The sequence below is a fragment of the Hyposmocoma kahamanoa genome, unplaced genomic scaffold (genome assembly GCF_003589595.1).
Source record: "Hyposmocoma kahamanoa isolate Upper Pololo Valley unplaced genomic scaffold, ASM358959v1 102, whole genome shotgun sequence".
Lineage (NCBI taxonomy): Eukaryota > Metazoa > Arthropoda > Insecta > Lepidoptera > Cosmopterigidae > Hyposmocoma > Hyposmocoma kahamanoa.
In genome coordinates this window covers 1,811,136-1,836,742 of record NW_020653337.1, presented here as the reverse complement: position 1 = coordinate 1,836,742, position 25,607 = coordinate 1,811,136, and the positions used below count along the sequence as shown (strand labels likewise).

Here is a 25,607-nt window from a genome sequence, read left to right as displayed (position 1 = left end):
GTCATTTGATATTTCCTCTAGTGTTGTATTCTCATCTCATCCAGAAAACTCAAGAAATTGTAGTGTATTAACATCTTCATAGGGAGGAATATCAACGTGTCAATATGTTTCCCGTGATTACAAATAGTAACATTCTCACAGAGAACATAAAGTTTCTCAGACAGATTTTTGCTTTAGATTGGATATAACCCAAGAATTTGCAAAACCTACCCTTGATCTGTATGACTCCGTCTTGCGCTCCTTTGCCATGTCCACATTCTAAGTAATTCCACCTAACAGATTTTACTTGTGGAAAATCATGATAGCATTGGCTAATCATGAAAAAAATAAAGCTATTTCTGTATATCTGCTGCAATTCTAGACACTACATCATCTTCGTAAAACTCTGTCATTAGTAGCTCTATTAATTTTTTTATAATATCAACGGGACGAACAAGTCGTGCGCCTGATTGTAAGCTACACGCTTGTACATAATAGTTGCAGTGCCACTCAGAGCTATAGATTGCAAAGATCTGAGGGGTATTGCCACTGCACCTGTCACCCTGAGACATAAGTTGACAAGTTCCATGTGCCTGTAATTTCACCAAACTATCGCTCTGCCTGTCTTTTTTCCTTTTTCTCCCGTACTATAATTTTGTCTGTGTTAAAAGTTTTTTGTAATTTTTTTCTGTCATAAGGATATGAATAAATTTACGTTTGCCCTTTTCTATAACCCCTTGTAGCCTTCCTTGATACTTCTTGAATGAATTTCCCCAAACATAAGCTTCTTTTTTTTAATTTTTCTTCTTATTTTTCATTACTCTATAAAGCGTTTGCTGAATTGCATCCTCTTCTTTATTATTTTTTTTCTATGTCATTCTTTGGTAATCCTATTAGTTTTTTGTGGCGGTTTTTTGAGGAGGGAGTTTTCGAAGAATTGCTTTCGTTGGGGCAGTTCATAGATGGTCGAGGCAATGAATTTTGTGATGGTTCATTGAGAGGACCTTATTCCAGAGGGAATACTTCAGTATCGCTATTTGGTGGAGAAATGTATACTAAAAGTGGTATAGCATTCTCTTACTTTTTCTTTTCATAATGTCGTTTTTGTTTATTTTCCAAATTTTTTCTCGATCGTGCTCTTGTTTCTGTTCTTTTATTTGCTTAGTTTTCTTCGGCATCTTTAATATTTTTTGTCTGTCAGAGATATCTGCAAATATAAACACACGTTTCAATGCAAATAAATACACCTGTCAATGATTGTCATTAATATAGTAAAAATAAAATGGTTCCCCTAAAATACATTCTAATTATCATCATTTTGACCTCATTACCATCACTTAAAATAGCGATGGTAAACGAAGGTAGTGAAGAAGTAGTGAGATTTGGGACTGTTTTAAATTTTTTCTAAAATGATAAATACATTTTGAGCTTAAGGAACATTGTAAATTAGATAAATACTTACTGGTATTGATAATTAAGTACATCAGAGAAAATATGAAAAATACTTACTTATAAAAATCGACGAAAGGAAAGAGAACGTATTCAAAATAATATCCTCCCTCGGCACTTCAAACGATTATATTTTTTTACCATAAACGAACCTGAGTCCTTCTCAATGTTCTGTGGATACCTAAACGATGTGTACGGGGCAGAGTAGTGGTTTAACAGCGTTGAAGGTCACACACAAACTCTCTCTTAAAGTTCCTTGAATATTATAAAATAATTTGACAAAAGTTCAAAATATTGTACAATTAAATCAAAATACATTGCATGTATTCGACGTGTGTTTAATGTATTTATTTATAAAGTGAGTATGTTTGTATTTAATATTTTAGTTTTTCTTTAATTTTAACATTTATCAGGAAAAGTAGGAAATGGACGCCGAAGGAGGTGAGAATTTAGGTTCTTTTGTTAACAACGTTTCTGTAACCATAAGTACTACATGCATGTAAGCAACATACTCTCATGTCTCGTATGTTTTATAAACAATATACATATTTTACGAAAAAAAGTGAAATTTACATCGGACGCAGAATATGCACGAAACGGAGGAATCACCCTTATCGCGTAACATGCATACAAAAAAATACGATCAAATTAAGAACCGTTACCTTTTTTGAAGTCAGTTAAAAAGAAAAGGACCCCTTACTCATCATTGCGTGAAAGGGATTTAGTTAAGACCACAATATGTTATTTATTATTTTGTGGGAATTATCCATCGTAATCATAATAACTGACTGATAATGACAAAAACCTTCGAGCAGTGCGTGTTGCCAGCGATGACCTACGGCTCTGAGACGTGGTCGCTTACTATGAGTCTCATAAAAAAGGTCAAAGACACTCAACCAGCTATGGAGCGAGCAATGCTCGGCATTTCTCTACGTGATCAAATCAGAAATGATTAGATCCGTAGAAGAACGAAAGTCACCGACGACGTAGCTCGAAGGATTAGCAAGTTTGTAGTGGCAGCGGGTAGGGCTCATAGCTTGTAGAACTGACGGCCGTTGGGACAGAAAGGTTCTTGAATGGAGACCACGAACCGGAAGGCGTTCAGTGGGACTGCCCCCTACTAGATGGACGGATGACCTGATAAGGGCGGGTAACCGATGATGTCTGCACGTCGCGTCCGATCGGTTAATCTGGAAATCTTTGGGGGAGGCCTATGTTCAGCAGTGGACGTCTTCCGGCTGACATGATGAATCATAATGACTATTAATAACATTGTCGCAAACACAAACACTATGAATCTTTGAATAGATCGTTTTTACAGTTCCGCCATAAAAGCTATAAGGCTGAATTTATATTTCGGCGGAAGGGAATGGAACGAATTTTTGTAACGATATTGTATGTACGTACATAGCATAATGAACTTTATGTTCAACACTACAAAAATTCGCTTCCATTCCGTTCCGCCGCAATATAAATTGAGACTTAGGCTCAGGTGCACCACAAATTAGAAAGATATGCTAGTATATGCGCAGGTTATAGGTTTAGGTTACTTTACTGATGTTAAATAACTACATGCTGAATAATATATAAACTTCCATCATATAGATGCAATAAAATTAATTATTTTTTTAACATCCTCAATTTCCCTTTATTTCAACAAAACTACAAAGCTATTTGATTTGAAGTATGTGCATTTACAAAAAAAGACCTAATGAAAAAGTAACATTATTATATTTCACTTCTAAACGACCTCGGATATAAAATCTCGACATTCTTTACACACTAATTAAAAGCATTTTAATAGGTTAACACCTACTAATTACAGAAGTTGCATGATTTCTTAGATAAATATGTTGTATTGTTTATTTCACCTTAAAAAAGAAAGTATTATGATATTTTTACGTTTGATATTACACCTACATACCTCCTTTCCTTTCTCGAGACCAAAGCCTTTAATTTTTGACTCTTGAATTGAATACGCATCATGTTTTCATACACGCTCGTCTGTGAAGGGTATTTTAGATCTTGACGTTCTGTAAGACGCGGTGCCGTATTTACCTTTGAGCTTTGGTGCAGGGCGTGCGGCGCATACGAGAGCGGGGTTTTAAGGGGCTTCGAGCACTGCTCGCGACGCCATCACCTTCAAAGAGTCTAGGTCGATCGAATTAAATGGACTATTGCTTCTCTATTTCCGAACATTAGGGAAAATATAACTGTAAAGCGCGAAACACACAGAGAGCGGCTGCGGGTCGGGTCGGGACCGCGGCGCCCGCCCGGCCCGTTCTGCGTTCGCGCTCGGTGTGTTGTGTTCCCTATAAATACACGGAATTAGACCCGCCGCGGTCTCGACACGACCTGCACCCGCGCTCTGTGTCTGCGTTTCACGCTTTAGCTTTAGTATTCAGTTTTGATTGCATGCCTACTAGAGGGCGCTAGGGTATTGATTACACCCGGGCGCAGGCGGTGCCGCTGATATGTCCCTGTTTTCGTCAGTCCTTACCAACCTGCCTGCTCTCCCGCGTAAATTCAACAATTTAGAATGTACTTAGAGAAAATTTTCATTTATATGAACAATTTCATCACAAGAAAAATGGAAGATGCCTGACCATAGCAGTGATTTAAATCTGCTTTCCAGGTGCATTATTATGATGCATATGATTTTCATAGAATTCACTGAATGTACTAAACTAACCTTGTTTCACGCTTGAGCTCATAAAGTGTGTTTGAGGGATGCGGCACGTGATTCCAGCTTCCTAATGAATACACGTACTTTGCAAGTTCATTCGATTTCAAACTCTTTGTGATGGTTTTTAAAATCCCACCTGGTTTCAAATCGTAATTATCGATTGGAAACCATGAGGGATTTTGGAACATGTAGATTTTTTAATTACTATGTTAATGTGACTTGTTAAATAAAACAAGATATTAAGAACATCAATTTATTATTTACCCGTCAATTGCTCTTTAACATGCTTAGGTAACTTTTTCTTCTTTCTTTTTCTAACTTTGTGTTCACTTACACCACCCTTCCCATCTATAGCTGTAACTGTTTTCTTTCTTTTCTTTTTACAAGAAAGTGGGTTAGGATTATGAGGCTTCTTCCTTGTAACAGGTAATTTAGGTTCATCTGTGTTCATTTCAATCCCTAAAGCCTTTTTCATCTGCTGGAGTGCCACATTTTGAGTCTCAGTTACAAATATATGAGGATCGGTTTCCAATGTATGGCCAGCTTTATCATAACTGGCTTTCGAAGGTTTCTCTAATGTGGGGGATTTATTGTGGAGATAGAGCAAGGGTGTACCTGCTTTTTTGCGTAGCTTTTCTTGTAACTCTCTATCCTGTGAAGCTAAAATGTAATGTTTGTCATTTTTCTTGCCAATCATGGACAATATGCAATGTGAGCCGGTAACTGGCTCCTTATGCCCACACTCGTGAATACCAAACTGCTTCAATATAGTCAATGCACCTTGCGTCTTTTTTGATATCTTTTCAGTTTCTATGATGATGCACCGTGTTGTGAGCAGCTTTACTTGTGCATTGAGATATTTTGGTAGCTGGTCTCTAATGTTGATGTGTTCCTGTGAAATGGTAAAGAACAAGGCATGATTACATTTAGTTATATAAATGGTTTACATTGAGGTTGCAAACCATGTAGCTAACTACACGGAAATGACAAGCCAACAGCCCGACTGAATAGATATGTATAATTAGAGGTGGGCACGCAAACCAAAAGCACTTTAAAAAGTTTGCTTTTTAAACTAAGTGCATAAGCACACTTTTCTTTTAAGTGTAAGTGTTGGTCAGTGGTCAGTTCTATACTCAACAATTTCATTTTTTTAAACGTGCCTAAGTTTCAAGTAGTGCCATCTATGTTTCCTAAACAAATTAATTCAACATAATGTTGCAAGATTTTTTAAACATAAAAGTCCATGTGCTTAAACTTTTTAAGCATCAAACTAAAAAGTGTTTCAAGTGAAAAGCGCTTTTACAAGCACGCTTTTTAAATGTAAAAAAAATAAGTTGTTTTTTCCAGGTCAACGGTTAACAACTACAAAAGTTAAACAACTTATGTTTTTGAATGCTTTGAAACGCCAATGAACAAAATGTTAATAATGTTATGTTATAAAATAAGATAAAACGCATTTACAAATAAACTTACTTATCTTAAAATGTTTGTGGTCTACTCTTGCTTTTCGCTATCAATACAACGTTGCAAGCTTTCGTTAACATAAAAGTCTATGCACTTAAACATTTTCCTAAACGATTTTATTAGCTTCAAACTAAAAAGCATTTAAAAAAGCATGCTTTTTTAAAAAGTATACCATTTAAATGTTTAAAAAAAATAAGCAGTTTTTCCCATCTCTATGTATAATATGTAATAAATGTGTAGATAATACATGTTTATTCAGTGGGGCCATTGAAGTGATCACTGTAATGAAGAATACTTAGTTCTGATTACTGCAAGGTTCGGGGAAGTTTTCCTGCCAGCGCAAGCTCTGCTCCTTGAGCGTCAAGTGCGAGTCGGCACTGTCAGCCTCCGGGTCAGGTAGCTCCTCGAGCGGGACCTCAATGTCCTCGTGCGGGAGTTGTTCCAAGCGCCATTCGTTGTCCACGATGTCTATCAGCCTCCCGTCTCGGCGGTATTTGCTGTCCATGCTGTGGACGTATTAGTACTTTTTCGTATAAATTTTTTATAACGCATGTTTTGGATAAATACTTTGTAGGCCATACTAAGTGTAAGTTAAACCAATCAGTAATCAAAACCAAGTCTCCTCCAGTTGTTTGGAGCAAGACTTACTTTAAAAGCAGCGAAACAGAACGTGCCGTCGATTAGCACTTGGTAAGGTTGGTGGAACCCATAGTTGTTGTAATAAAACCTCAAATACTTCTGCACTTTTTTGTACCGGGTTATCTTCATTTTTAAGTTATTGTACCAACCTGAACTATTGTTTTGATTGAAAGTTAAACACCAAAATTCTAGAATGTCTGACTACTTTCAGATAAAACGCAACACGCTAACAAAGTACTTTTTGACGCTTTCCCACTTATGTATGTATGTACTCTATGTTTCCCACTTTCCTTTCCACCCGTCGTTGCCTGTCAGTAGGGTTGTGTCAGTAACGATGGGCGACTCGAGTTATTTAACTCGGTTAACTCGAGTTACTTCCACAACAAGTCAACTCGAGTTCTTATTTATGAACTCGAGCTAACTCGGTTCAGTACCCGTCCCGCCGAGCCGTATAGTTAATTCATAACGCGCAATGCGCAGCGGCTACTCGTTCGGTGACCTTTGGAGCACGCCCGAGTCGCGAAGGATGGCCGAGTCGAGTTATTTAATTCGAGTTACTTCGACAACGAGTCAACTCGAGCTAGTTCAGTGCGGGCCTCGTATTCTCGTTCTCCATCTGGAACTGACATTTAGCGATGGACGAGTTGTATTTTTTTCAACTCGAATTACTCGAGCTAATTCGACTTGGTGTCCGACAGAGCAACCGCGAGTCGCGAGTAGAACTCGACAGGACGATTTACCGGGTTGGGCATTATAGGCCGGCCGCGACTCGAGCGTGCTCCGAAAGTCGCCGAATCGACCGAGTGAGAACGAATAGCCGACGCGCTGTATGAATGAAGTATTCGACTCGTTCCCGCCGCGCGCCGAACCAAGCCCAACTTGGTGAATCATCTTGTCGAGTTCTACTCGCGACTCGCGGTTGCTCTGTCAGAGACCAAGTCGAGTTAACTGGAGTTAGCAGTCAGGTCAACTCGAGTAATTCGAGTTGAAAAAAATACAACTCATCCAACGCTAAATGTCAGTTCCAACTCATCGTTAATTGTCACTGTCACTGTCAAAGTTCAGGTGTTTTCTATTGCAAGTCTTTAATTATTATATACATATAGTGAAAATACAAAAAATATAAAATTCAAAGATTAAAGATTAAGGAAAAAGAAATATAGATAGTAAATAAATAAAACGATTAAATACATTGCAAATTTGCTTCATAAAAGACCTAACCTCTACCATAAACTATCAGCTGTTTCTTTTTAAAATGACGTATTGCTATTCAATTCCATAGACACTTTTATGTGAAACGTCTCGCTTCCATGTTTGTTCGTGGTCATTTCGCTTTTCTGTGCTAGATTTTCCAGTTTAGCATCTAAAATTAATGATTTTTCTCATACAACTGTGTAATTAATGAAATTTTTGACATCACGGCGACCTCGTGAGGATCTATCGCCCGAGGAAAAGTGCATATCGGCGATACAATAACAGGGAGGGTACGTCTTTCATATCCTTATAATCAAGTAAATGCGTCATTTTATCAAATATTGTTCAGAGTGGAGGTGAAACAGGAGGTTTGTCTTCAGTATTTACGTGTTGGTCGAGCTCGAGAAGTGTAGCGAGGCGTGAAGTGTTAGATTCGGTGGTTTCGTGACCTTCCAGCTGATTCGGTCGGAGGGCGTCTTTATAGCAATTCGAGTGGTCAGACGGCGAAGGAAATGCACTGATACGGACAGACACGGTTAGTCATCATTACAATAGACACGTTTACGAGTCCGAGAGTCGGATTAATTGAAAATCGTTATGGTATTCTCTGGAGGTGCGTCGAATATTGTAGACAAAGTGTTTTTTGCGTCTTTGGTTTCTTTGTGATCACACGATTCGGGAGATAACATGGTTGTTTACCAATCGCGGTGAGTGTCTGTATTGTACTCGCCTTCGTTGCACAAAATTCTGGTCTCCAGTGGCTTGAAAATCTTATTTGATTGCCAATTGTCAACCTATAGAAGTGCCAATGCTTTAGGAGATTTTTCAGTGGACTAAATTTGTCTTAGAAATTTTTGGGCTTGTGCTTAGTTGGTAGCTGTAGTGCTGATGTATTTTTCATCATTGTCAACATTAACAGAGCTTTTGTTCTTAGTCTAGTCAATAGTAGCCAAGGTTTCTACAACAATGGTGCTCGTTTAATTTTAATGGATGGATTCTTTCATGTATCTATTACCATGTCATTTACCTCATACTTATGAAAACAGGAATTAATGCATATTGATATATGTGATAAAATTGTTGAAATTGTGTGATGATGATAAATAGATACCAGAATTTGCAGAGTATGTTTGCCTAAACTTCAAGGTATTAGCGTGGGTAAAACTTCCCTTTGAAACCTTGGAATAATATTCATATTTTTAATTTGTAACTAGTAACTACTATTGTAGTGTATAGAAAAAAGAATTGTAATTATAAAAATATAAGTATTTAGATAGATAAAAACTTTATTCACTTCCATGACAGCTTATTTACATAGGATTGATTAAAATTAACACCATAATTATTACTGTATTGAACCACTTAAAAATAACAAATTTTTATAACAAAAGGAATGTATAACTACACATATAACTCATTAAAGTAAATAGTTTTGGAAGTCATGGCAGTGAAAGGGAGCTAGCTGGCTTAGTATAAATGCCACAGTTTCCCATGACGCTGTTATTCTGCCAGAACCGTGTTAAAAGAGACGCCACTAATCATCTCAGACAGTTCTCTGGTGTTATCGTTAAATTTAATGAAGATTGTTTTTAATATTGATACAGCCAAAGATCGAACAAACACAAAATCCTTCGATCTGACTGGACGTAAACCAGCATCTGTTGCCTAACCTTGGCTACCGCATTTCCCAACTGTAAAAATATTAAATAAAATAAATATATAACAAATTATTTTGATTTTTCGCTTCTTATTTTTAATTATTCTATGATTTCACAGGGAGGTACTAGTAATTTTTAATTATGTAAATATTCTTGGCCTATTTCAGTATCTGATAAATAAATTAGTAATCAAGGAAAATAGATCATAACTGTTACAATAAGAGCTGTAGACTTTGTCTACTCCATTGTGATAATAGTGTTTGTCTACTACACTGTGATAATAATATTTAGTTAATTTACGTGTGTGACACGCACATTCAAATTTTTTGGATTAAAGCTGATTGTAAGTTGGCTTTTCAGTTTACTGACAGTATTGATTTCAACGCGCGATATGGTATTTACGTCTATTATTGATATAATTAAATACTGTAGTAGTACTAAATGGTGATGTCATTGCAAAGCCTCTTAAATAATAGAGAATATAGTCATCAGTGTACAACATGTGAGCTACTTAACAATATAATACGACTTCACTTTATGACACAGAAGAACATATTACAAAAACAAATATAAAACATGAAATCAGGCAAACAGATGGACATTTTTTGTAAATATTCTAATTTTGAATATTGCAGAATAGTGGCCTGTTTATTGGTGTTCTATCATATAAATTTCAGAAAGTACACAGGAATTTTACATGGCGGTGGTAAGCGACACGCCTGTCCACAACAGTTGCAGTGCTGCTCAGAGTTTTCAATTGTAAAGATCTGAGTGACACTGCCGCTGCATCCGTACATACTGAGAAGTTGTAAAGTCCCATGTGCCTGTAATGCTCGTATTACGGCTTGGTGGCGGAAATAGGTAAGGTGGCAGTACTTCCCTGGGCAAACTCTTTCACATTGAGTGCTACTGCTACTAATGTCACCTGTTCTCATCAGGACTACTGGAAAGTCTTGAAATTTCCATCTTCATTGTTGATTAACTGACCATTTGCATGAAGAGCTTTCCTTCATCATTTCTGATGCGTACTGCAAAGGTATGGAAAGACAGTGTAAGCATTTGTGTTCCCTGGACAAATGTGTAACATTTTCAGTTTGTTTGTTCTTAAAAAGTCTTTGTGTCATTTCTGATCAATTTTTAAAAACTAGTTCTGCTCTGAATGTTGGGAATTCGTGTCTTTGGTGGTGCTTTTGCTGTTGTGGTGAACAGGGTATAGGAAATTCCCTAGTTTCAATTTGTCAGGCATATAATGTCATCCATTTAGCCTGAATAAACGCAACTTGCAGTTATGTTTGTAAATAAGTTATTTATGTGCTTCCACTCAGAATTTCCAGTTTTATGTTCCATTGTGAATTAAGTTTGGTCAAAATTGCAAATTATGCCTATTAAAGTTGTAAAGGATTTAGTACAGGGTTCAGGGTTCAGGGTGACACTTAAGATGTAAATTTAACACTATTCTGTTTGAGATAAGAGCCAAAGTTCAAAGTACCAAGCTTGATATGCTGTAGACTGTACAGTGTACATATATACAATAACACTTTTTCCAATGAGTTTTTTTGCCTGGGTTAATGGTGATTTTACTTGTTTATTATTGCTATCATGTACAGGCGGCAGCACATCAATCTACACATTGACGGATCTTGTTCTGTTGCACTGTGTAATTTGTTCTTGTACTTGGGGAATAGCATTTCGTTGCTTTACTTTCTCAAACTCGTGTCTTAAAGGACAAATGTACTGAAATGCAAAAAATGGATTGTATGTACAAATTCTGCAAGTTGATTTCTCATCACATTTCCTTCGCATTCAGATACTGGCGTTTATCTATTCTTAAAGTAATGCATCCAATTTAACACCCTTGATAAGAAATTTAAAATAAATAGAAAGTAATTAAATTTTTATTGAATTGATATTCAATTATTTTTTGTGAAATTACTCCACTAGTTTGTTATAATTATTAATACAAAGATCGAACACTCAGAAAAAATTCCTTCGATCCGGTCGGATTCGAACCGACGTCTTCTTGCATACCGTGCCAGACGCTATACCAACTAAGCCACGGAACGAACCAACGGACCTCACGAATTTTTCTATGTGCTTGCGTCGTGTCTTTGTATTTGGTTTTTCAACGTCTTTTTAGTCGTAGCGCCATCTATGAGAAATCTATGAAAGATTTATCACCCAGTTAGTACCTTTACAGCTACCAGTCCTGGCGAGAGATTTTTTCTGAGAGTTCGATCTTTGTATTAATAATTATAGATAGAAAGTTTTGCCATCTCCAAAATAAGCACTCTATTATAAGATACGAGTTTGAGAAGTTAAGGCATCGATTTATGAAATTTGTGTGTGTGTGTGTGTGTGTGCGACGGGACGAACGAGTCGTGCGCCTGGTGGTAAGCGACACGTCTGTCCATAGTAGGTAGTAGGTGTCCATTGTCACTTATTTATTTTTTATTTGTATAGCCTTTATTGCTGTTAACTTACGTACTAACTTATCTAACACATAAACATTGTATTACATGCGCACTTATTATATATTGCTTATTTATTATTACTCAAATTTGTTGATCAGCTTGCCCTAAGACATAGACCTCTTCCAGAGATTTCCATTTCTCCCTATCTTTTGCTGTTGGCCTCCATGTTCCTCCAGCAATATATTTAAAATCGTCTTCCCATCTAAAGCATGGTCTCCCTTTCTCCCTTTTTCCCTCTCTTGTCTTGCAGTGTCACTTATAAAGCTTTATATCGCAAAGATCCAAGAGGCACTGCCCCTGTGATTTTACCTTTCAAAACTGCAGTAACGATTACATTACTGTATTCGTATAAGCAGTAAGGTGGCAGTACTTCCCAGGACGAACTCTTTCACAAGGAGCTCTAGAAAGCAAATGAGTTACATCAAATACATGATATAAAAAATTACGATAAAATTTAAAAAAAAAACAATTTTCCAATATTTCTTCGCAATGAAGCTCGCCTGGCCCAAGCCTAGTGGCCGCCATTAAGGAAATAGAATAGAATATCTGTAAATCGGTATTTTTGACAGGTGTATAGAATAGATAAGTGGCAAGAGATAACGAATCATTATAGCTTAATAATTGAGCTCTTTGTTTGTTGTTTTTTTTGAAAATGCAGTAAGATTACAGTTCATTGTGCAAAAGTGTTGCCCACTTGCAAGCAGCTAGTGATTGCAGTCGATAAATATTCTATCGACTATCGATTGAATATTGGTAATGATTATGTGCAACAAATATCCGAGCTCGTTTCATTTGAATCATCACCGGCTCATAAGTCGTCCAACCGCTTGAATTTGAATTGTCAATTTTTGTAAGTTCATTAGTTTCCGGTGACATACACTCCATTAAAAACTATGTTTATTAAAAATACAATGAGGAGACATATTTTAAAATTTTTTCATTTGAATATAAATAATCAAATCTGCCTGTTCTTATTGAAATGTGTATTAATAAAAATTGATTTCGATACTTTAGGCTAATGGTCAAAATAAGAATAGAGAAGGAAATAACGTCGTAAGTTTCACAATTCAGACGCTTTTGGCAAAATTATACGTTCTTTCACAATTTTATCTTTAACACTGACAACAACTAAAAAAAGACCATACTACCTTTTGCTTAGTATATCAAAACCTACCCGACTAAGACAGCTCTTAGGTCTGCACTGAAACTACCAGTCAGTCAATTTGAAAGAATGAATGATATGAACAGTTCCAAAGAACTGCTCTGTTTACATTTCTGCTTGTTAATTAAACGTAAAAGGTTGAAATGTTATATAGTAATGTCATCTTATATCTTGTTCAAATACAATAGTAATCTTTAACAAATCTAAACAGTCTCTTATGATATTGTATCTCATTACGGTGTAAAGAAAACCTAAAATTACTATGATTTACATTACTTCTTGTCAAATGTGAGAACAAAAAGTACTGAGACAAAGGATTTCTTTGTTCTGAACTCAAGTTTCCGAAAATGGCTATTAAAGTTTCATGTAATAAGTTTAAATTTGAAAAATCGATATTTTAATTTTGTTTCGTGGTATTTGCTTTTGTGCTATAACAAAATAATGATCATAGACACCATTTCGTTTTTTTAACTCAGGCTTGAACATTGAGAATCTGTGAGATAATGATAGCGACCTCGGTGGCACAATGGTTTGCACTCTGGGCGCTGGATGAGAAGGTCTCGGATTCTATTCCCCGTTAGGGTTAATTTTGGGAGCTGAAATTTTCTGAATTGGTCTGGGTCTTCTGCCAATGCCCCGGAATTAAATTCGTTGCTCTGGTAGGTAGGTAACTCTTAGTGTGTAGTGTGAATTTTCTTATTGGAGACTAGGCACTTGGTTTGATTGTCTAGCATTTTATTCTCAGGTTGTTGGAAGGTTTGAACCACACTAACCGACCATCCAGTAAATGCAGTGTGGCGTGTATGTATATTGAGGGGTGTAATAAGAGCCTTCTTCGTCCTCTTCTATCTGCAAGAATTGTTCAATATTATTTTTATTACAACGCCCGCTCGTAAAACGCATTAAAAATCGCTGAGTGTAGCTAACTCTAAACTGCGTTAAAATAGTTACTGGAAAATAAACATACAATATACCGACAAAACTAATCGTATTTAGCAGACAACATTTTAGGGAAAACCTCTGTATGTACTTCCGAAAGAAGTACCACGTCAGCGATGCGTATGTTGTCACTTATAATACTACTTTCGAATGATGAAATACGTCAAAAGTGTCTAGGGATCAAGCACGTTTTCGCCAGTTACTGAAATCAGGTGTTTTTTAACATCGCTGGATTTTTTCGGTCAATTTTATAATTTTAATTTGAAAATTAAATTGACCAAAACCAAATCCGTTGGTGTTAAGAAAAATCATTAAAAAAAACAGTTTTTCTGTAATTAGCAACAACGTGCTTGATCCCTAGACACTTTTGATGTGTGTAGTATAACAAGTAGATATCAAACTTTGTGGAATGTTTATACGTTAATAATTTTTTAAATTTATAATTGGTGTTTACGATGAAAATGGCTAACAATAGTTTTCGGTAAAAATAGTATTACGTATGCAAGAATTTTCGGAACTTTCACTATTTCATTAGAATGTTTTCTTATTTTTAATGATGAAATGAAATGCATGACAGATTTAGATAGATTAATGAATAATACAGTAATGTTCATATTTTTGATAATTCATATATCATTGTTGATTTACTTTTCGGTGCTTTTATTACTACCCTAATATTTATGACTATACCACTTGGAAAAGGCTATTCCATGTAGTCAACAGCACGTCAAACTATACACTATTGTTCGAATATTACCTCCCGTCCAACGGTGTATTGACGAGAAGTTGGAAGATATTTCAGAAGTATTTAATGTACTTTCTGGTCTCCAGGAGATGGCGAACAATAGAAGCGGTGCGGCGCAGCGGCCGAACGGCGCGCCGCAGACTAAGGTGTGTCAGTTCAAGCTGGTGTTGCTGGGCGAGTCCGCTGTCGGCAAGTCCTCGCTGGTGCTGCGCTTCGTCAAGGGCCAGTTCCACGAATACCAGGAAAGCACCATCGGCGCCGCCTTCCTCACTCAGACCGTATGCTTGGATGACACCACGGTCAAGTTCGAGATTTGGGACACCGCGGGACAGGAGAGGTGAGTTGCTTTTGACATTTATTTATTTATTTATTTTCACATTTTAGGAAAATTCACGGACAAATAATACAATATAAAGTGCTTAGCAAGTCAAATACAGATTTTAAGACAAAACAAGAACACAGTCACTAAATTAAAAAAAATACTAAAATAATAGACAACTAAACGAACAAATCAGTTTATTCATCAGGTCTGAAATGGCGGGTTTTAGTAGTTACATTTTTTACACGAAATAATTTTTAGTTTATGTATATTACGTTGTGCGTTTCTTGATTATTTGTTACCATTAAGCTGATGGCTCTGAAGCCAATGCTATATTAATAAATAAATAAAAAGTTTATTCATCGCCAATCACGTGTTGTGTCAAAGTGACGTTTGGTCATTTCCCGCCTAACTGTGTCTATGCTTGAACAAAACAAATCAAACTCAGAATGATTCACTGTCGCATTGTTAAAAAGTCTCAATATATAATATCGTAGACGATAGTGCAAAACAGCGTATGTAGTATCGGTAAAAGGCGCGTATCTGCACCGAAGTAAATTTACAGGAGAGGGATTTAACGTTATTATTTGGTTATTTCAATGGCTCCGACTTTCCGAATCCGAGATTATACAAATCTAGACTAGTGGGGATCCACTTCGAATGTCCCTTGTGCACTAAGTCTGTGACATTTCGGACCGTCATTTCTCGAATTTGGAACTGATAAACGCTCTAAGCATTAATTTATATTGTCTACGGACTGATAACAATAGATCCCCGTAAATCACGCTAATTTGGTTGCCACGACATATACGCAGATTTGATTGGGTTATGAGTTTCGATTTCGGTAATTTAGCCGAAATGGATACTCATAATCCAATGCTACTTTGCTGGACTCAGATTGGCTTTAAAAAATATGTGAATTTGCCATCATATCCATGAAGTAGCATATTTACTTATCCACAAACAACAAAGACATTATGTGGCGAGCATAACGTGACCTAAATAACATTAATAAACCACTAAAACCTATATATCTCGTGTATTAACTGACTCAGTGTGAATGATAGCCTCTTGACACAGTCGGTACTATCAGGACAGGCTATTGGCGGATTCGATCGGCGCAAGTAGGACCCACTTGCCACTGGGCAGGCAGACGTCTGCGCCTGCGACGACGCAGGATGTCTTTGTTATTTGGATGACTAAATGCATCACATTGATCTTGAGTACAATTTTTAAGTGACTTGGTAATTCAACCATTTTTTTCTACTCAACAAGCGCGACCACAAGTAAAAATCCAAATTCAAAATATCTTTCTTACTTAAGTAAACAAATTACATTAGAACTCAAACATTCAATAATCTTAAAAATTAGAATGATTAAAGCGACATCTTTAGTCTGCTGCTGGTAGCTGTAAAGGTACCTGGCTGTAAGTTTCATCCATTTCTCATAGATGGCGCTACGGTAAAAAGCCGTTAAAAACCAAAAATATCGACCTGAAACAAGCAGCAGAAAAATTCGTAGGGTCCGCTAGTCGTTCCGTGGCTTAGTTTGCTGGCAGACGTTGGTTCGAATTCAGCCAGATCGAAGAATTTGTTCTAAGTGTGCGATGGCATTACACGATTTAATTCCGCCTTTCCGTCATCGGAGGTCTAGGCGTAGACTTGGATTGTGGATATGTTGTGGATATTCCAAAGATTCGCACGAAGCGTTATGCTTCCACATTCATATAACAAACGGCTACGGAGTGAAATTCCCTGCCTGCAGACTTGGTCCCTGAACGTTATAACTTGGACCTTTTCAAGGCGAGAGTGAATAGGCATTATTTAGGTGTGTGCTCCATCGTCGACCTCATCATCAGTTTCCACCAGGTGAGATGGAGGTCAAATGCTCACTTACATTTGTATATAAAAAAAGTGTTCGGTCTTTGTATTCATAATTGTAACAAACTATTGGAGTAATTTCGCAAAAGTAATTGTATATCATGGTGATCAAACATTGTGATGTTCAATAAATTTAAATATTGCATTAGAACTCGTCAAAATGAATCAACACAGCTATTGTAAGGCAGAATTAAGATTCCCCTGAGAAGAAAGAGTAAGAAACTTAAGAGATTGCTTTGCAAACAGATAATTGTTCACATTCATGGCATACAATATTTATTTTAAAATATCATAGAAACAACCTGAAACAGCTTAAAATATAATTTCCCATGTTTTTTTTGTCATCCAAGTACCTAGATTACTGTACGATTAGCCTAGTAAGGGCAAATTTTTAATATCAACAGTAATATTATTGAAGAAGCGCATACATTGCCCCTTTAATTTGTGTAAACAGCTAATTTTCCTTCCACTTCTGCCGTCTTGATCATAAACAACGTAATCGACATATTTATCGAAATTGAGATATTAACATATCTGGGATCAGCGAAACCAGGCCTACAACCCCCCTCTAATCGGTTTTTTTATACCTTATTTAGTTTCATTTTTGTTGCAAAATCAGCGTCATTGAATAGAATAAAATAGAATCCGTTATTTCATTCTATCAATGTCACAATATTACAATTAAAAATACAATGTCAAGGGATAATATGATCGTCACTAACGCAAACAATAATAATTAATATATTTTCATTTAGTCGGGTATTAAACGTATCGCCGTTTGTAACACTTTTCACGTTTGTGGGTAGATGTTCGCAGAATCGGGGACCTACTACCCGCAGATTTATCGTTACGAGTTCGGTACGGTGGGCAACGGATTTTAGTTTTCCCGCGTTTCGCAACGCTCGGCCTACGCCTGTTACTTCGCTCTTTAGTGCTCAAGTTTTGACGCGCATAAACTATTATATCATAGATGTATTGTGAGTACGTCGTCATTATATGGTATTTTTAAAGAGGTTTCTGCAGGACTGACCTTTCTTATAGCTACTATACTAAAGTTCTTAGTGCACGTTTTTAACTCAGCTGAGTTATCCCACAGTGCGATGCCATATGACATCAATGAACGGAAATATGCAAAGTACGTCTGACTTAATACCACATTGGACACAAGAGGTCGCAGTTTTCACACAGAGACTGTATATGTGATCTTCGTTTTAAATTTGAGTCCAACGTGAAACCCAAGAATTTACAAGTGTTGCACAATGGAACATTAGAAGTGGTAATTGGCCATGTTATAGAATTTCTTCCTGAGAACATTGACATTGACATCAAAAAAAAAAGTCACGTGCCGATATCTTGGTAGTTACTGAAATGCAAATATGTTGTTTATGACAAGGAGAACAGACTTGTATAATGGCTAAATAACACTTCCCGCAAAAAAAATCTTATGTGTCATCTCATTTCACAAATATTAACACGGAAGTTTAAATGTTTTTTTTTTAATTTAATCACGAATTAACATACTGCTTACTTTCATACCGAAGGCCAACAAAGTACCACCACAAAATCCAAGTATAGTTGAAATATTCGCAATATGGCGCCTGTTCGGTATCTACTCTGCCAGACAGTACTCGCCTTATCGCTGATTACCATAAATTAATGCTGGGACAAGGACGCTGCAGGCGCCGCGGTTTCTTTTCTAATTGCATGTTTAAGTACGTATAGGGATAATTAATAACAGCCTTACTAATAAAAAACAACCAAACATCCCTTTAATTAATGTTTAGTTCAGCATTATTTAAGATTATGAGCATTATTTAACTTTTTAATGAAGAAAAAATAATTTTTACTTTTAAAAAACGAATACAGAAAGTTTGTCATTTATGGACCATACGACTTCTGCCCGGCCAGGGCCTGCAAAGTATGAAAATCCATTACTATCCACTTCTTTAAACTTTTAAATCTACCTGCTAATAATGAACTATGTAAACAGACAAAAGAAAGACTCGTACAGCCAACTGTCCAGTGTTCATAGTTGCGAGAATTAAAAATTACACATTCAAACACTTCATCAGAATTTTTTCTGAGTGTTTTTTCCGAGTGTTCGATCTTTGTATTAATAATTATAACAAACTAGTGGAGTAATTTCACAAAACATAATTGAATATCAATTCAATAAAAATTTAATTAATACAGTGAATAGCGACATCTCTCGCCAGGACTGGTAGCTGTAAAGGTACTAACTGGGTGATAAATCTGTCAAAGATTTCTCATAGATGGCGCTACGACTAAAAAGTCGTTGAAAGACCAAGTACAAAGACACGACGCAAGCACATAGAAAAATTCGTGAGGTCCGTTGGTTCGTTCCGTGGCTTAGTTGGTATAGCATCTGGCACGGTATGCAAGAAGACGTCGGTTCGAATCCGACCGGATCGAAGGAATTTTTTCTGAGTGTTTTTTCCGAGTGTTCGATCTTTGTATTAATAATTATAACTTCATCAGAAGTTCAGCAGTCTGCTATTAATATGCCTGGAAAAACAATAACATTTTTTTCAAGAAATTATAGTAAACACGTCAAATACTACTTTTTTTTACTTTTTCTATTAAACATCTTCCTCTCTTTAGTCTTTTATTATTTCCTCAAACTGTTTGAGAAAAATTCTATAAATGCCTCGGCGGGAACGAGGATTGGTTGACTCGTATTAATACAAGCCCTCGCTGGCGCTCGTCCTTGTAACTCATACTCGTTCAGCAATCCCTTAGTTCCCGGCCTCTGCAATAATGTACTATACCATGTCAACATTAGAAGATTAAACCATTAAAAATAGCTATAGAAAGCCAAAAAACAGAAAAAAATTGCTGTCAGATGACTGTCATTTGACGCGTGGAGCGAAAATCTAAAAATTGAACCAAAGACAAATACTAACAAAGTCATTGTCTATTTATTATCTTTTATCATATTTTCATTCGCTCTGGACCTTTTGGAGGGAAAAGTGTCGTTTTTATTTTGACTTTCAATTATTTTGTGAAATCTAGTTGAAAGTGGAATAGGATAGTGCGTTTTAATCTTCTATTAAGGCACACCTTAATCGAAGATTAAAATGCGAAATTATACGAATCTCGAACTAAAATTCCCGTATCGGCCTGTTTTAAGGAATCTCAAGTCAATCCAAGCACGCCGTCTCAAATTGCTTATCCTCTTTGTGGCGGCCATATTTACAGAAACATAATTAAACTTCATGTTTAGGCTGATGGCTTTGCCAAAGCCTTAATAAATTAAAAAAAAAAGACAAAAATAATCATATTCTCTTTGAATTTACGATATCGTTTCCTAAATTCATGTTCATCTAACTGAAGCAATGGATCGTATCGTTTCTTGTTCTTTGCGTGCCTCCGTCTAAAGTACTACAAATAGGCTACACCGCCGAAAATTTGCCATTTTTCACAATTCAAGTAAAAATTTTCTCAATAAAAATCAAAACAAATCTGCTTCACTCATTGACGTTTTCTAACCTGCTAACAGCTGATTAATGTCAGCCACGTTGTTAGTTAGCGAGTTAAAGAATGTTCCCAGGGTGTTTAAGTTGACGGCCATTGAAACAACAAATTAATCAATCATTTAGCACTAATTAATGTTTATAGGTAAGATTTTTTTTTAAAACATTGTTTAAAGCGTTATTTAAAGTTAAATATTCTTTATAAGTAAGGCTGTAAGTGTTTTATAGTATCTCTTTTTGTTTTTAGTAACCTTATGTAGATGGCACTTTTTTATTATACAAGTGATACGGACGGATAAATCGTGCACCTGGTGATAAGCGACACGCCTGTCCATAGCAGCTGCAGTGCCACTCGGAGCTTTAAATCGCAAAGATCTGACTCCACTGCACCCGTCACTCTCAGACATAAGTTGACAAGTCCCATGTGCCTGTAATTTCACCAGCCACCTTACCCTTCAAAACCGGAACGCAGTAACGCTCGAATTGCTGCTTGACGCCAAAAATAGACATGGTGGCAGTACTTTGGACGTACTCTTTCACAAGAAGCTCTACTCTAAATTGATATTACTAATTGAATATCAATTAAATAAAAATTTAAATACAATGAATAGCGACATCTCTAGCCTGGGCTGGTAGCTGTAAAGGTATCTAAGTGGGTGAGGAAATATCATAGATTTTTCATAGATGGCGCTACGGCTAAAAAGTCGTTGAAAAACCAGATACAAAGATACGACGCAAGCACATTGAAAAATTGGTGAAGTCCCCTGGTTCGTTCCGTGGCTTAGTTGGTATAGCGTCTGCCACGGTATGCTAGAAAACGTCGGTTCGAATCCGAAGGAATTTTTTCTGAATGTTCGATCTTTGTATTAATAATATTACTAAATTAACTTAAAAAAATATTTTATTACCTTGGATTCAAGCCCTTCCGTCTATACATGGGGCGCACCATAAGTTTCTGGAATGAATAAGAAAAAAATACTATAAATGGTCAGAAATTAATTAATTGTTTTTCAAAATATTCTCCGTTAGCGTTAATGCACTTTTTATACAAATGAACCAATTCTGAAAACGTTTATGCCACCCCACCGTGACAATCTCTGAAACATATTTTTCATACTCTTCGACAGCCTCTTCACGTGATGAAAATCGTTGACCGCGTAACTGGTTCTTAATTTTTGGAAATAAATAAAAGTTACAAGGTGCCAGGTCGGGACTGTACGCGGGATGGCTCATAAGGTCAACGTTGTTCACCTTCTAAAATTCATTTGTCTGTCTGGCCGTGTGAGAACTGGCATTATCGTGGTGCAAGATGATACGGCGTTTACGGTTATTTTTACGGAGTTTGTCAATAACTTCCAAGTAAACAAATGGTCGTCTACCAATCACTATTCACGGTACAACGATTCTCCAAAGCAATAGTAGCAACGTGTCCAGTTTTATTGAAAAAAGAAGTAATCATCCGCTTAGAGGCACTTTACACGCGCGTTTGCACTTTGGTTGGTTTCGGCTCATCTCGAAAGACCCCATACGCTCGATTGCTGCTTTGTTTTGGGGTCGTAACTATAAATCCATATTTTGTCACCATAATTGTCGACCCTTCGTCGAATCTGGTAAGCATGGCATTGCACCAAGTGACGCGATCCGTTTTTTGAGCCTCAGCCAAATTGTGTGGGATCCACCGAGAGCACAGCTTTTTCACACCCAAATGTTTGTGTAGTATTTATTGATTGTATGTCACTCTTGCCTATGCCTAAAGATGCCCGAATCTCATGCCTGTGTCACATGCCTGTCTCTTTTGATCATACGGCGCACAGCATCGATGTTTTTGTTGTTCGCAGCAGTGGACGGGCGACCATCACGAAATTCGTCACTGAGATTCACACGACCGCGTTTGAATTCTGCAAACCAGCTATAAATAGTCGTACTGTATGGTGCTGGCAGTTTGAAGCTGAGCGAAGCTCCGCTGAGCTGTTGCATTACACTTAAAGTCGTAGAAAATCATACGAAAAATTTTCACAAGTTAAATCCATGGTGATGTAGATAACCAATTTCTACAATGACGGCACAATGTAAAAATAAGTGACAGATGAAACGAAACTGTATTCTACAGCCAAAGAGTCCCTTTTTCAAATGTAATTTTTAAATATTGTTTATGTAAATGGCCAGTCCCGGAAACTTATAGTGCGCCCTATGTATTAGAGTTAATAAACATAAAGTGAGTAGTCCGATTGCCACCTTGATTGCACAGGGCCGCGTTGAGATATAGGCTAGGAATCGTGTTAAATAGACAGCATTTAACAGCCTCCGTGGCCGAACGGTTACGTGGCCGGACTGCCACGCAGAGGTCCCATGTTCGATTCCCGAGAGAAATATTTGTATGGCCTACATATATTTCTCTCGTGAGTTTTGGTGTAATTTGTGGTTGTCTATATGTGTGTCCATGGCACCCGTGGCACAAGGTTTCCCTAGTGCGGGGCTATGTTGAGTGTGTGCGTTATTTATTTATTATGGTATTCGTAATAGTTAGATAATTTGTAATAATTATTACATGCCTGGTAAGGAAGTCACCATACTTATTAAGGCAGAATTGGCTTGAGTCGGTTTTAGTCGGTTGAGGCGACTTTTCACGACCCGTTTTTCCACGGGCCGAGTCGCGCTCTTTTTGGATCTGCCGTGTATTAGGCTGGTTTCACAGGCGTACGTACGGTCCGTACGGACTGTTCGCCTGCGGGCCATCCTCGTGCGTAGAATCCTCAGTGCTCTGAATCGAGTATTTAATTTAGTGCGATTATTCACGGAAGACAGTCACCTACAATGAACGCACAGTGCGGAGTTCACGCGGAGCGTGTTCCGTGCGGAGCAATACGCGTCACTGTAAAACAGTGTTCTAACGCCACACGTGTTATTCCGTTTCGGTGCTCCGCGCGGACGGTGTACAGATTTATCCTCACTGCTCTGAAACCAGCCTTAGATGCTCGCCCGTTTTGCCTTTGAAAAACGGGCCGTGGGAAGCGTGAAGAGTGAAAAAGACGTAGCGCTTCGTTTCACAACCTCTTTGGCGCTCTTATTGCATGGACATAAAACTTTTTCTGACCGGCTTAGTGCGACTCCGTGTCGACAGGTAGCGTGTTGGCTGAGGTCTTATTTATTTTATATTGGATTGGTTATAGTGGATTACATTTGTTATTTTTTTAAATGTGGGTAGGTCACGCTTTTGACCACATTCTCAGTTAATGTTAAGCGATGATATTTGTTTAAAAATGCCTATTCTCTCTAACCTTGAATAGCTCCAAATGGTACTTTTCGGGACACACAGATGGCCGGCACTGTATTTCGTTTCAGTCAGAAAAACAAATTAAAATTGCGTAACACCAGTGTAAAATGTAAATCGGTAACATCTGTTCAAACGGTTGCGTCGAATTACCACAAAATTAACTATCAGTTTTTGTTTATCTCGCTTAATTATTCTGTTGTCTTGGCGATACTTCGTGTTTTGTGACACTTTTTACTATTTTGTTAGCGATAAAAAAATATACCTACCTCAGTGGCTCAGAGGTCATTATTGCGGGAGCTAGATGATGAAGTCCCAGGTTCGAATCCTAGTAGAACAAATTCGTAAACTTTTTCTAAATCGACTTTGGTGTAAAAGTCCTGACTTTAATTCCAGTTAGGTTAGTTTTATTTGTTTTTTTTTTTCCAACAAACTACCTCTTTATAGGTTCGATGGTTACGGCTGATAATATTAGAGTGCTTTAGTTATTTACTTTGGGATCTGAGCAACGAATGTGACTTGATGTCTAATATTTATTTATATATAAAAAGATGTTTGTGATTTCAAGCTCTGAGTGGCACTGCAACTGCTGTGAACAGGCGTGTCACTTACCATGACGCGCACGACTTGTTCGTCCCGTCGCCAATCATAAAAAAAGCATGTTAACAAAAATGTAAACAAAATTAAAAAGTAGTAGCTACTGTACTTCCAAGTCGATTGAGTGCGTCCGGTCGGCACTAAGTGTAAAGAGTAGTGATGCAACGCAAGTGTCATAACGGAAACAGATGTTAAAAGTGAATCTTAGCGGAAACTGAAACGGAAGCGTTAGCGGAAACGGAAGTGTAAAAATCTATAAAGATGTCGGCGAAATAGTTCCAAACATGACTTGTTTTTAGGGCTTGCATTTAATACAAGACTAAACTGCTAAAAAAGGGCGCCCTAACGCCAAGCAATCGGCCTTATCCATCGCAAACGTTGTCAATTTCCAATTAAAGTTCCGTTATAAAAGTTGCGAAAGCAGAAACGGAAACAGATGTGAAAAAGCGTCCAGAACTTCCTTTATTCCGGAAGTAAAAGCAGAGTTCTGTTATATCACTAGCAAAGAGTAACTGATCGAAATCCGAAGATAGCCGAAGATTTCCGAGAAATTTAAGAAACTAGTACTGCAATTAATATGCACACAAACGATAATGAGGGCAATTTTAAAACGATGAAATTAACTGGAAATTACTTTGTAACGGTATTGACAAACGTGAATAATGAATTTTCATTGTGAACTTTAGTTCAATGACTCATAATTTGTTTACTTACGAATGGACGGTGGAAGTACTGCGCTATGGAGTAAGATACAGCGTTGTTTACGCATACGCTCAACATTAGATCTACGTCATCGTTTATGACTTAGTATGATGAATACATTCGTGAGTTTTTCTGTACCTTTTAGATTTGCGATCCCTTAGAACAAGTTACTTGGAATTTTTACGAACATTTATTATACACACATGAAGTGTCATATTCAATTTTATAATAGTTTGTTATATATATCCTTTTATTTATATATCTTTAATTTAGCATAAAAGTTGTACATTTGTATAGATTTAGGTGGAGGGGAGCCTGGAGATCTGCAACACAGGTTCTTCCTAGTGCAGACTCCAGCTCTCTCAAAGGTAAATGTAACTTGTAAACTTACTAAATGTACGTAAGTTGTAAACTTTGAAGAGAGAAATAAACATTTTTGTATTTTTGTATTTGTATATACTTCTTATATGTATTATACTTCTTCATATACTAGAAACTTTTTCCGAAATAAAGTATTATTATTATTATATAGGGATCAAGCACGTTTTTGCTAATTGTTGAGAAATAGGTTTTTTATTTCTTTTTCAACACCAATGGTCTTTTTGGTCAATTTCATAATTTAATAAAAAAAATTATAAATTTATATACATATTTTTTATTTAATTTTAATAGGGTAACCAAACATTAAAATAAAATACCTTGATCCCTAGATAGTTTTGATGAGTGTATAAATATCAACATAGGATTTAATTTTTGTAAACAAAGTTAAATCCAGTTGTGCAAGGGGTGATTGATGTATCAAATTAAAAAAAATATTTTTTTTTTCACATATAAACAAATTACACTTAAAATCGCAACATTGAATAAACACTACTACGTAGAAAATAAAAATATTTCTATCTTATCTAATATATAAATATAATATCTTGTCTAAATCGCGTTTTATTTTTTTATAATA

The 25,607-nt window shown here is 36.7% G+C and overlaps 3 protein-coding genes across 3 annotated transcripts in view; 1 reads left to right on the top strand and 2 right to left on the bottom strand.

The window, feature by feature from the left end:
• Positions 1 to 4,361: 4,361 nt before the first annotated feature.
• Positions 4,362 to 5,079, bottom strand: LOC113232717 (rRNA-processing protein UTP23 homolog). Its single transcript, XM_026467497.1, has 2 exons — positions 5,062 to 5,079; positions 4,362 to 5,006 (listed from the first exon to the last, which is right to left on the bottom strand). Exons 1-2 carry the CDS (start codon positions 5,077 to 5,079, stop codon positions 4,371 to 4,373), a joined length of 654 nt encoding a protein of 217 aa, XP_026323282.1. The 3' UTR covers positions 4,362 to 4,370.
• On the bottom strand, positions 4,881 to 6,084 carry LOC113235687 (anaphase-promoting complex subunit 13). The gene is made up of 2 exons (XM_026471541.1): positions 5,874 to 6,084; positions 4,881 to 5,006 (listed from the first exon to the last, which is right to left on the bottom strand). Exon 1 carries the CDS (start codon positions 6,081 to 6,083, stop codon positions 5,874 to 5,876), a length of 210 nt encoding a protein of 69 aa, XP_026327326.1. The 5' UTR covers position 6,084; the 3' UTR covers positions 4,881 to 5,006.
• A 1,432-nt stretch (positions 6,085 to 7,516) lies between these two features.
• LOC113231906 (ras-related protein Rab-5B-like) overlaps positions 7,517 to 25,607 on the top strand; it is a 36,025-nt gene continuing 17,934 nt past the window's right edge. Inside the window, exons 1-2 of the mRNA XM_026466450.1 lie at positions 7,517 to 7,701; positions 14,473 to 14,723. Of these exons, the coding sequence (XP_026322235.1) occupies positions 14,476 to 14,723 (248 nt within the window). The 5' untranslated portion in view covers positions 7,517 to 7,701; positions 14,473 to 14,475. The remainder of the gene's footprint in view (positions 7,702 to 14,472; positions 14,724 to 25,607) is intronic.

Coding starts and splice junctions, on each gene's coding strand:
- LOC113235687 (XM_026471541.1), bottom strand. CDS start 6,083: ATGGACAGCAAATACCGCCGAGACGGGAGGCTGATAGACATCGTGGAC.